This window comes from Xyrauchen texanus, chromosome 35, assembly GCF_025860055.1.
Source record: "Xyrauchen texanus isolate HMW12.3.18 chromosome 35, RBS_HiC_50CHRs, whole genome shotgun sequence".
NCBI classification, from domain to species: Eukaryota; Metazoa; Chordata; class Actinopteri; order Cypriniformes; family Catostomidae; genus Xyrauchen; species Xyrauchen texanus.
Window position 1 is genome coordinate 12,467,365 of NC_068310.1, and position 13,091 is coordinate 12,480,455.

General features: G+C 44.9%; 1 protein-coding gene across 2 annotated transcripts in view; it reads right to left on the reverse strand.

The window, feature by feature from the left end:
* The window catches only part of LOC127628645 (neural cell adhesion molecule L1-like protein), a 77,839-nt gene that overhangs the window by 58,775 nt on the left and 5,973 nt on the right, over nucleotides 1-13,091 (reverse strand). For both annotated transcript variants that reach the window (XM_052105412.1, XM_052105411.1), the window contains exon 2: nucleotides 99-287. In XM_052105412.1, coding sequence (XP_051961372.1) covers nucleotides 99-180 — 82 coding nt within the window. In that variant the 5' untranslated portion in view covers nucleotides 181-287. The remainder of the gene's footprint in view (nucleotides 1-98; nucleotides 288-13,091) is intronic.

Consider the following 13,091-nt stretch of genomic DNA (forward strand, 5'->3'; position numbering starts at 1 on the left):
TTGTAAGAACTTGTAAATGAGCTAGAAAAGTGCTAGTTGTCTGAAATTGCACTGATAAGTTAAACATATGAGAGAAATTTAAGTGTCAGTGTACTTACCATGAGGTGGGAAATAAAGAGCAAATACAGTGGAGATGAAGGTATACAGGAGCGCGACACAAAGGCATCTGAGCCCTCTCATCCCAGCCTGCAGATGAGGACACCACACAGGAGGGTGCAGTAGAAGATGCTGTAACTTCCCCTGGTGTCTTAGATATAAATGTTCACTGACTCCTCCAAGGCAAAAAACTAAAAAGACATAAAAGAGTACAAGAGTAAAAACTGGGTACATAGTTTAACTCTGTAAATCCATCTTTATTGAAATGGAGAGGGGGATTTGAGGAGTTGTTCTCTCTAGTCTTACATGTTTCACAATGTTTTAGTTATAGCAGGTGAGATGCTTTTAAAATATTATCAAATTAATGCAGATCATATTAATGCAGATCATATTAATGCAGATCATTGACCTGCCATAAATTTCAGGTACTGCCAAAAATCTTTGGAATGTGGTAAGCATGACTCTCCCATGCAGATATTCATGTTTAAAGGGGTCATATCATACATTTTTTAAATAACTTTTCCCCCTGAGGTCGACTCATAAAGTTTTAGTGCCTTAAAACAGTTAGATTTTATTTTTTCAACACAATTTTTCTTCCTCTTTCTGACACTTAGAATTAAACGGTCTGATCTTAAAAAACAAACAAAAAAACTAAAAAGTTGCTCTCTCAACATGGGTTACTTTTTAAATGTATTCCACTACAGATTTGTAACAAAGAATCAGGTAGGTTGGGATCCATAAGCAGTGTTTCTTTATTGAACTCATAGATATATGCAGGCAATGGTCAGGCAATGGGGAGTCAGGGCTATCGTAGGCAGTGCCAGAGCGTTGTGAGGAAAGCAGGATGTCAGGGCAGGCAGCAATGGGCAATCACGAAGGGACAGGCAAGGTTCAGGTAGGCAGGCAGTAATCAATCGTTGTCAGCAGGAAAAGCAAGGTCTGTAGGCAGATAATCAGACAGGAATGGTAGTTAGAACGCTCAGTAGTGTAGCCGGAACAAACAAGACTTCGCAGTGAGTGTGTCACTGCGTGAAGCTTAAATAGAGGGAGCTGGGATAGGAATCAGCTGTGAATTTAATCAAGCCCGGTATGTGGGTGCATGGGTGATTAATACACAGGTGAATCAGATCTCCGGTGGCCGATCGCGGAGGTGCTTTCGAAAGCGTTTGTGACAGAGCCCCCCTCCTGTGAGCGGCTCCTGAAGCGAGGACCTGGTCGGGGTCGGCCTCGAGGGCGGAGGGCCGGTCTCTCTGGATGGACTCTGTGGAATTCGGTGATGAGGTTGGGGTCGAGGATGTCATCGGCTCCGACCCAGGACCTCTCCTCCGGACCGTACCCCTCCCAGTCCACTAGGTATTGGACTCGACCGTAAACGTCTGGAGTCCAGCAGTGTTCGCACCAGGAAAGCTTCCTCGCCGCCCACGATGATGGGGGCCGGGTTCGTCTCCTCCTCCGATCTCGGGCCACCGGCGGGTTTGAGTAAGGAGACATGGAAGGTGGGAGAGATGCGGTAGTTAGCGGGCAGTTGCAAACGGAATGATACAGCATTGATTCGTTTGAGGATTTTGAAGGGACCCACATACCTGGGACTGATCTTTCTGCAGGGGAGGCGAAGACGTAGATCTCTGGTGGAGAGCCAAACCCACTGACCCGGGAAGTAGACGGGACCGGGACGGTGGCGCCGATCCGCCTGCTCCTTAGTTCGGTACACGGCCCGTTGGATGTGGACGTGAGCTTGGTCCCACACTGCCTCGCTGCGCTGGAGCCAGTCGTTGACCGCCGGAACCTCTGATGGCTCGCCGGACCAGGGGAACAGAGGAGGTTGGTACCCCAGGATGCACTGGAACAGGGTGAGGTTTGTTGCGGGTTTCAGGAGTGAATTCTGGGCGTACTCGGCCCACGGGAGGAAGCGGCTCCAATCGGCCTGGTTATGATGGCAATAGGTGCGGAGAAACCTGGTGATCTCTTGGTTCAGGCACTCCGTCTGGCCGTTGGACTGGGGGTGGTACCCTGAGGTGAGGCTGACGTTGATGTTAAGCAGTCGGAAGAAGGCTCGCCATACCCTGGAGGTAAACTGGGGTCCGCGGTCCGAAACGATGTCCTCGGGTAGGCCGTAATAGCGGAACACCCAGTGGAGGAGGAGTTCTGCGGTTTCTAGCGCTGTGGGGAGCTTGGGGACTGGGATTAAGCGGCATGCTTTGGAGAAGCGGTCAATGACTGTCAATATAGTGGTGTGACCCCGGGAGACCGGCAGGTTGGTGATGAAGTCCACCGTGATGTGGGACCAGGGACAGTGAGGTATGGGGAGTGGTTGGAGAAGCCCTGCGGGTGGTTGCTTCGGAGTCTTAGACGCATTGCAGGCGGAACACCCGCGCACGAAGTCGGTGGCATCTCCTTGTAGGGTTCCCCACCAGAAACGGTTTTGCAGCAGGCGTATGGTGGTCGCGATCCCGGGGTGCCCGGAGTTCGTGGCGTCATGAACCCAACGGATGACTCTCTCTCGGAGGCTGTGTGGCATGAATGTCCTGTTGGGCGGGCAGTCGGGCGGAGGCGGATCGGTCGCTTGGGCCTGGACGATATCCGCCATGATGTCCCATTGGATTGGAGCCAGAATCAAGGTGGACGGAAGGATGGGCTTAACACTGGAGCTCGGAGGCATGGCATCGTGTTGCCGGGAAAGTGAGTCGGCCTTGACGTTCTTTGAGCCTGGTAGGTAGGAGATGGAGAAGCGGAAGCGGGTAAAGAACAACACCCAACGAGCCTGCCGGGGGTTGAGCCTCTTGGCAGAGCGCAAATATTCCAGGTTGCGGTGGTCTGTTAGGACTTGGAAGGGATGTCGAGCTCCCTCCAACCAATGTCGCCATTCCTCCAAGGCGGCCTTCATTGCCAAGAGTTCGCGGTTGCCGACATCGTAATTCCGCTCCGCGGGCATAAAACGTGCAAGGGAACAGCTTGAGAGGATTGCCCCGGCGTTGCGAGAGAATGGAACCAATGCCTGGATGCGTCCACTTCCACTACGAAGGGGAGATCTGGATCGGGGTGATGCAGAATGGGAGCCGAGGTAAACCGTTCCTTGAGCTGGTTGAATGCCCGGAATGCGTTGCTGGACCAGTGAAGCTTGGTGAGTCCCCCCTTTACCATGGCGGTGAGCGGCGCGGCGACCATGCTGAAGTTCCTAATAAAGCGGCGGTAAAAGTTGGAGAAACCTAGGAACCTCTGCAGTTCCTTTACAGTGTTGGGTTGTGGCCAGTTGAGAACCGTCTGCACCTTGCTCTCGTCCATGGCCACTCCCTCTGGGCTGATGACGTACCCGAGAAATGTCACAGTGGTTAGATGGAACTCGCACTTCTCGGCCTTGGCGTAAAGTTGATGCTCTGCCAGAAGTTTCAGCACGGTCCTGACCTGCGTGATGTGTTCCTCCAGGGAGTTGGAGTAGATTAATATGTCGTCGATGTAGACGATTACGGGAGCTGTGCTGCCTTGACCTTGCTGAAGGCTACGCTTAGATCAGCGTATTCAGAGGGTACCAGGGAGGAGGCGTGAGGCACTGCCGAGATTCTAGCGGAGCCAGCCATGATGGGCGTGGAGGATTTTAGGCATTTCATGAAGCAGTCGTCGCCCCATTGAGTGATTTGTTGCTCCCGCCAGGAGATTTGTGGGTTGTGTTGGCGTAACCAGGGGTGGCCGAGAATGACTGGATTGTGGGGTGAGTGGATGATGAAGAAGCGTGTGGTTTCGGTGTGCAGTGCCCCCACCTGCAGGATCACGTCGGTGGTGGTGTAGCACACGCGACCGGTCCCCAGAGGGCGCCCGTCTAACGCCGCCACTGCCAAAGGAGGAGTACAAGATATCAAGGGAATGCTAGCACGTTTGCACAGTGACTCATCAATAAAGTTCCCCGCCGCTCCCGAATCAATCATAGCATGGGTAGTGAGGTTAGCAGCGAAGTGAGTGAGTTTAATGGGGACTATAAGACAAGAAGCGGTGAGAGGGGAAGTGGTGAGTTGACTCACCTCGGCCTGTGGAGGGCGTCGCGGGCAGTTGGCGCGTAGATGCCCCACTTGACCGCAGTAGAGGCAGAGGTTGTGTGAGAGGCGGCGATCCTTCTCTTCGTGAGAGAGATGGGTCCGACCGACCTGCATAGGTTCGGGTTCCTCGTGGAATGAGCGAGTCGGAGCTGCCGGTGCGGACCACCGGGTTGACCGCCTGGAGCAGATGAGGTTGTCAAGGCGTATGGCGAGAGTGATGAATTGGTCAAGGGACATACCTTCGTCGCGGCAGGCCAGTTCAGACTGAAGCTCGGCACTCAGACCTTGTCGAAAGTGGAGCTTGAGGGGGCTTTCCGGCCAGCCGGTCTGCGTAGCGAGAGTGCGGAAGGAAAGCGCGTAGTCCGCTGCCGTGCAATTACCCTGACGCAGGGCTATCAGCTGTTCGCCCGGGCTCTTGCCACTCTCGGGGTGATCAAAGACTGTGGTCAGGCTGCCCATGAAGGATTCGTAGGTTGACTGGGCGAAACCCTGGTTGGTCCAGATCGCGGTAGCCCAATCGAGAGCTCGGCCCGTGAGCATGGAACATACGAAGAGGATCTTACTCTCATTGGTGGGGTAAAGTGCCGGTTGTTGGGAGAGGAAGACCGAGCACTGCTTGAGGAATCCCTTGCATTTTGAGGGCGTACCGTCAAACTTCTCAGGATGTGCGAGGCGAGGGCCGGTGATCGGTTGGTAGTGAGGAATGGTGTCGGCTGCTGGGCTGGCTTGAGGCGCGGTGAGCGCCGGTGCTGGCTGGCTGAGGGCTTGTACAGCCCGCATAATTTCATCCACGGCGGTCGTCAGATGGCCGAGTTGATGGTGTTGTGCAGATAGCTGATTTGCTTGGGTGGTGAGCTCTTCAGCCATGCGTGATATCACCGCTGGATCGATGTTTGGCGAAGTCTTCTCTAACAAAGACTCAGGTAGGTTGGGATCCATAAGCAGTGTTTCTTTATTGAACTCACAGATATATGCAGGCAATGGTCAAGCAATGGGGAGTCAGGGCTATCGTAGGCAGTGCCAGAGCGTTGTGAGGAAAGCAGGATGTCAGGGCAGGCAGCAATGGGCAATCACGAAGGGACAGGCAAGGTTCAGGTAGGCAGGCAGTAATCAATCGTTGTCAGCAGGAAAAGCAAGGTCGGTAGGCAGATAATCAGACAGGAATGGTAGTTAGAATGCTCAGTAGTGTAGCCGGAACAAACAAGACTTCGCAGTGAGTGTGTCACTGCGTGAAGCTTAAATAGAGGGAGCTGGGATAGGAATCAGCTGTGAATTTAATCAAGCCCGGTATGTGGGTGCATGGGTGATTAGTACTCAGGTGAATCAGATCTCCGGTGGACGATCGCGAAGGTGCTTTCGAAAGCGTTTGTGACAAGATTACTGCTAAAATGTAATTTGTAATGTATTTCGTTAGAATACTCAAGGTCAGTAACGTATTCTAAATACTTTAGATTACTTCTTAAGCAATGGTAGATTTTTTTCACTTGTTTTGACTGTAAAAACTCTGCCAGTACAGTAAGACAAAATACACATGTTAAAACATATGATCATCAGTTTTGGAGAGATATAGCCCGCATCCAGGAACTACACAGAGACGGAAGGGCATCTTTAAAAAGACGCGTCCTGATAAGGACGTTCAACGCCTGCTGTCTATTGCTCTTTTGTGAGTGAAAACAAACTCTTTTAGAGGGGAAAATACTCTTTTAAAAGTATGCAATCTTTTAGACAGAAGCGCTGTCAAAGCGCCCAGGGGCGTGGACTCCGAAGCTGCTCAACTGCTCGGCTCCGAAGAACAAATCTGACTGACAGACGCACGCCCGCTTCCCTTTATACCCGTATGTCCGGGGGTGGGACATGCAAATTCTGTCTGCCAATTTCTCATTGGCATTTTCTCAAGTTCAGAGGTAAGACAAAATACACATGTTAAAAATACATTCTCTGAAAAACCAAAATATCTTATGCAGTGTTGTTTCTAAAACAAGATACATATAACTGATCTTGTTTTAAGGATTTTTAGATATTTTTACAGGAAAGCAATACAAAAATTATTATCAAGAATACGATTTTTGCTCTAATATCAAACATGTGCATGTAAAATGGCTAGAAATACCATATTAGCTTAGCGTAAAGTTGACAATTTACACAAGGTTTAATTCTATTTCTTGTACCCCAAACTTAATCAAACGTACTTCTCTCTGCTCATATGTAACACATCATAAGAAAGTGTTTCACCGCCGTTCAAATGCACTTTGGATCGCATCATTTATATGGATAAATGTATTCTATCTGAAAGGAATAATTATTAAATGAATCAAATGACAATAAAATGCTAAGTAATCTCTTCAGTAATCAAAATACTTTTTAAATGTAACTGTATTCTAAATACCAACGATTTAAATTGTAACTGTAGTGGAATACAGTTACTTATATTTTGTATTTTAAATGCGTATTCCTGTTTCTTGATTTTCTTTACTCCCCAACCCTGAAAATGTGAGAGATGCCGTTTGTCAGTAATTCGGAAGAATCAGGTTGATTTCTGGGAACTTTCAGAAACAACAATTTCCCATGTGATCATGTTGAATTAGTAGGCTTTCAAAGTACAATAAACATTATACTTAAAAGTACAATAAACTTCTATCTTAAAAGATCAAGGAAAATGTTATTCCTCACGATAAAACTCCTTTAAAATGACAGAGAACTCGGAATTCACGTGAACATAAAGATTTAAACCTCTCAGCAAAGTGTGGTAACTCAGAGGTCGCAAGGCTGAAATGACAGACAGATCATCTAGGATAAATATTTCACATTGTTTATTTCGCTGACTCTGCACACTGTTTGCCTTGACACCTCCATGAAGTCTGATGAACCATGAAGCACATTTACGCCAGAGGCTCATTCCACATATAATCGCTCGCACTCACAAGCTGCCTATTCAGGAGTGGCCAGAGGTGATGGATTCTCACTCTCTTGCCCCTGGCTCATAATTTGGAAGCTGGGTTATTAAGTCTGTTCCTGTCTTAAGGAGTGATCTTAAGTGATCAAAACACCTGGAAGGACTCGCAGCAGTGATGCCCTGAACTGCTGGCATTTGGCAAAAGGGAAAACATGTCTTTAGGACAATCTGTAGAAAATAGCCTACTGTTGTACCAGCCGAAAAAAAAAAATTTTTCCACTAATGTGAACTAGCAAACCATGACAACATTTTCTCATTTAAAAATATGTTTAAAAATAGAAAGGATTGATTAAGATCATAAACGTATATTTCATTAAAATGTATAAGAGAATGTAAACACAGCTCTTAAATGTTTAGTACAGTAAGGTCCAAATCTATCTGTCTCTCTCTCTCTCTCTCTCTATATATATATATATCTCTATCTGTCTGTATCTATCTATCTATCCATCTATCTATCAGAAAATGGTAATTAAATTAGTAATTAAATTAGTTTTTCTCAGTCGCTTTGGTACATTTCTTAGATCAGAATTGAAATTCTCAAAACTACCTGTTCAATCTTCACATCATTGTGTCACTTGTGCACATCAAAAATGCAGTTTCTCATTTCTTTAAACAAGTTTCTTTAAATCCATGCAAATGATTATGTACAATTCTCTGCTGTTTCCTACATTATCAATTGCTTATGTCATGTTGATAAAAATTTATTATAATGGGTCTCTGTTGAATAGTCTCACCCCCCACATTTAGGCATTAGTTCATAGCATACGTCTTTACATGCAAAATGCTTGAACAAGTTGTCTTTCTCTAACAAAGGTGCATCTCATCAACCAACAACTGGCAAGTACATATATAGCCGGAGCACAACAAAATGTTACAATGTCTGACAATGGAAGGACAAGGAATTGGACTGGGTCAACAGCCAGAGAGAAGAAGAGGAGTGAGGATGCGTGGTGGAGGAGTTGGGAGGCAAAACAGGAAGAGGCAGAAGAGGCCGAGGACATATTTAGCGTTCCTGATGAGATAAGAGCCACACTTATAGACCATGTTCTCAATCATGGGCTTACAATGGCCGAGGCTAGTCGAATGGTGCAGCCAAATGTTAGGAGAACAACTTTGTCCTCAATCATTCAGACTTTTTGTCAACAGAACAGATATGTAATCTAACAATAGGCACTGTACTGTAATACTGTATACTTTCTGTAATGCTTCATACAATATTACAGTATTCCACTTGCATTTTACAATATACAGTAAGTAAGCTTTACATGTAAACAGTGACATTTTATCTTACTCAATTTTGTGTTTTGCATTACTATATTTTTTCCACGTAGGACTGCAAGACAACTTCACAGAGGTGGCAGAGGGCCCCTTTTCACACCTGAACATGAGGAGGCTATTTGCACCATGGTTGTAGAATACAATGCCATAAGACTAAGGGAGACAAAGAGTGCCATTATAGAGGACAACAACATCTTTGAAAACATCTAAACAGTCAGCATCTCAACCATTGACAGGGTGATGAAAAGACTCCTAATGAATATGAAGCAGCTGTACACTGTTCCATTTGAAAGAAATGGTGAAAGAGTGAAGGAGCTGCGCTACCAGTATGTACAGGTAAAACATGCATGAGCATGCAGCAACTGTACCTAACAATAAACAGTACAACATCATGTAGTGATATACAGTACAGTAAGTGTGACCTTTACACATTTGCTGTGGCAAATGTAGAAAAGAAGATGCAATATGTGCTGTATACATTTGATGTATCTTGCCCAAAATGAAAATGCATGTAATTCATATAAACTCATTTTGTGTCTTCTGGATATAGTGTATAATGGAACTGGAAGCAAGTGAACCACCGCACAGCTTCATCTACATGGATGAGGCTGTCTTCAACCTAACGAAATGCAGAAGGCATGGTCGAAATATCATCGGCCACAGAGCTACAGTTGATGTGCCAGGCCATGGGTGCTGCTATCTCTGAGAATGGTGTGCTAACACATATTCCCATTATTGGGCCATACAATACAGAGCATCTTGTCACCTTTTTAGACACTCTCTACAGGGATCTCATCCCTGAACAAGAGAGGGGTCAGATTGGAGATGATCTGCCAAAGTATGTGATAGTTTGGGACAATGTCAGTTTCCATCGCTCCAACATCATCAGGCAATGGTTTGCAGCCCACAACAGGATGCTGATGGAGTTCCTCTCACCCTACTCCCCATTCCTTAACCCCATTGAGGAATTTTTCTCAGCATGGAGATGGAAAGTATATGATCGCCAGCCACATACACAGATGACCCTTCTGGCTGCCATGGATGCAGTGCTTCCCAGATCCATAGTTTTGCCATTTCCCGATGTTGTTAATCATGTATGTTCGCAATCAGCATCAGGATCTTTGTAAAACATAGTCAATATCCGATTACATCGTCCTATTGTCCAGCCCTAGGACACAAACCTCACAAAATTCTATACCTTGCATACAGAGTGTATACTTTGCATTTAGGTTGTACAGTAAATTCAAACATTACACACAAAGATAACATTAACTGTAGAGCATACTATAACTAAATGATTAATTAGGCCCTATTCAAGACAATTATTAGACAGAAAGGCAGAAAGACGATGATAGATTGCCTCTTTCGTGTAGATGAGCTCAAGCATCAACAAGATCATTTTACACCTCTGGATAAGACACTTCAGGTTGATGTACATTATTTAATGTAAGTTTCTATACTTGTATATTTTCTGTTATACTTGCCTGGCCAAAAAAATGTCACTTCACATCACATTTGGTGACACCTGATGAGACGCAACTGAAGTCAATGAACAGCCCCATCACTGCTGCCTTTAAGAAATGAGTGCGCCTCTCATTGGGAGACCAGTCTCTACCCACTGGCATCTTTGTAGGTCCAGGAAAGGATGCATCACCGGACATGCATCCCTGACCCCTGGCGCGAATTAAATGTAATTCAAAGGGATTGGAGCTTGTTTTGTGGCAAACGGGCAGGATGCCAGACCGCTACTCACATCACACACCATGGCCCAGGGAAGCCGGACCGCTAGGAAGAAAGCACTACCCCTCATGCCCCAGACCATGGAGGGGGAGCGTGATGCGACCGTCAGACCCCATCCACTATACCTGGACCTTACCCTCTTTGAACTACCCTTCCTTCACATAGCCCCATGCACCATGAGGATGCCAAGGTTCATTTTATGTTTTTATTATTTCCAATAAACGACACTGTGTCTGTCTTTTGTTCACCCCTCGACAGTGGTGGAGAATGCGGGCCATCCTTTGGATCAGCTGCCCTTCCTATGCTCCCAACGAGAGTGGGCAGGAGAGAAAAGAGGGGTGCAGTGACTACCCACTGGCATCTTTGTAGGTCCCAGTGATGAACTGTATCCCGGAATCAGAGCATGCATTGCAGCAATCAGTGGGTAGAGTCCAGTCTCCCGAGGAGAGGCACACTCAGTTCTTAAAGGCAGTGTTGATGAGGCTCATCATTGTGCTCTTCAGGTGCACCACATCAAACACCACCAAATTGGGAAAAGTCACTGCACCCCTCCTCTTCGTCCAGCCCACTCCCGTCAGGATGGTTGATCTAAAGGACAGGGCGTCGCTGATGTCAGGGGAGGAGGGTGTTGTGTCACAATGGTTAGAAATATATATATATATATATATATATATTAAAAAAACTGTTTAAATTAATACATTTGGCTTCTGTAGACAGGGTGTAATAGCTTGTACAAACATGGAATTTGTCTGTCCACACCGAACACGAAACTGCCACACAACACCTTCGCAGCCAATTCAAGATATGTGATATTTCACAAGTTAGCCTCTCCATATGCACTTTGAGTGATAAAGGGTAAATATATGTGGCTTGCTGTCCGCAAACGAGGGGCTCGAGGATGAGGCTTGACTCGAGCTCTAAATGTATCCCCTAAGGGAGTACTTAATATATGGAAGAAAATATATGGCAGGAACTCTCAAAAGACTGAGGATGGAGATAAAGAGGTGCAGGCATGCTGGAATGAATGTTGCTAGTGTGAGGTAAGCAGTGACTTATGTGCTCTGCAGCCTGCAGGTTGATTGGCAGATTAGATTAGGCAAGCTCCTCTGAACCTTCATTTAAGAACACATCATTTAAACATTTAAAGTGCAATTATATGGAGTGGGTTTTTGGACAAGTGATATTTCACTGTAGGCAGGGCTACCCAGTGCATTGCTGCAATTAAAGAAACCAAGCAATAAACAAAATTACCTGTTGCTCATCGTGGTCACTGGTTAGGCCAAACACTCACTTGAACCTGGCATAATCACATGACCACCACGTCTCTGATGGGAAACTAAACTTTGACACTACTTAGAAATTATGAGCAGATGCTTTCAAAAACTGTCACAGCATCCATCTTCAAAACATGAGTCATAAGTTTATGAAACAAGACACGTGTCTCTTGTTAACTGGCCAGCAAACTGCTTTCTGTCTTTGTATTTGAAAGACTTTTCAAACTCCATTGATAGCATGACTGTGTCCCTGAAAACAAGCCCCTGCCTGTTTTGACACCTTCCTTTTGAACTTGGTCTGCAGCTAACATGCTCGTTAATTCAATCATTATTCAGAAAACACTTTTTCTTTGCACAGGAGGTTAAACAACATCAGTCAAACGTTTTTGACAAAACAAACAAAGCTTTAAAATTGCCAAAGAGGAAGCAAGAAAATCCAAGCAGGCTGGTGAGACAATTAATAAGCATTGTCACAAAACATTCATTCACAGTGCATACTAAAACATAAAAGCACCTGTAATTAAAAGCATGTATGTTGCCCATTGATGTGCCTCTTTTCATCTTGTGAGTAAGTCTTACAACTGCAACGTTAGAGGTATATCAGAACACCTGTCGCATATGGAACCAATTATGTGAGAACCCTTATATTGTGGTGTGTCGAGCGTGAGAAAAGTTCAACTCTAAGGTTTTTTAGGCATGTCACAACCAATGTGATTATTCCCACTCTCTCTCTCTCTCTCTCTCTCTCTCTCTCTCTCTCTCTCACTCACTCTCTTACACTTATTTACAATAATGTTTCATTTGTTAACATTAGTTAACTAACAAAATAAACTAACAACGACAAATACTTTTATACATTTACTTTTGTTAAGCTTAGTTTATGTTAATTTCACCATATACTAATACATTTCATTAAATCAAAAGTTTTATTAGTTAACATTACTAATACGTAACAGTTACATAACAGGTAACAGGTTACCTGTTAACCTGCACCCCCACTCAGGGGCTCACAGCTGAAAATGACATACCTGAATTAAAATAAATATAGCTCCTGAGAACAGTGTACCACAGGCACAATTAAGGTCTCTTTGGAAAGAAGACACTTGGCACTCTACTAACAACAAATCAGAGTTGATAATGCTCAAACAAATAAAAAGTTATAAAAGTTGAAGTGCCTCATAAATAATGTGAACTTCAAAAAATGTTTTATTATTTCATGTACAAATATATAAAAATAGACCTGGAGGAATCCAATTACGTAAAGGATTGAAAGCCACAAGTCTCATCAGTTTATATTTCAAATTTGAGGAAGATATAATGAAAAATGGGGTTCCTGCAAGCTTTTTCCAAGACTATGTCGGTTCCCTTTCTACCTCCCCTGCCTGAGGCACATCCCCAGAAATGACATCCCCAAACTAAAATAATTGTAGTTACTGAACAATTTGCTCTACATGCACAATTTAGACATATTTAAAAAGAAGACACTTTGGAGTTTATTACCCAAATGTAAAAGTTGAAAAAACTTACACAGACAAAAATTTATAGAATTTAAAGTGTCTTGAAGATAATTTGTACTGCAAGTAACATTTCATTATTTTATGGAAAAATCAATGAAAACAAACCTGGATGAATCCAGTTAGGCAATTGATTGAAAGCCACATGTCTCATCAGTTTATATTTCACATTTGAGGAAGATATTATGAAAAATGAGATTTCTGCAAT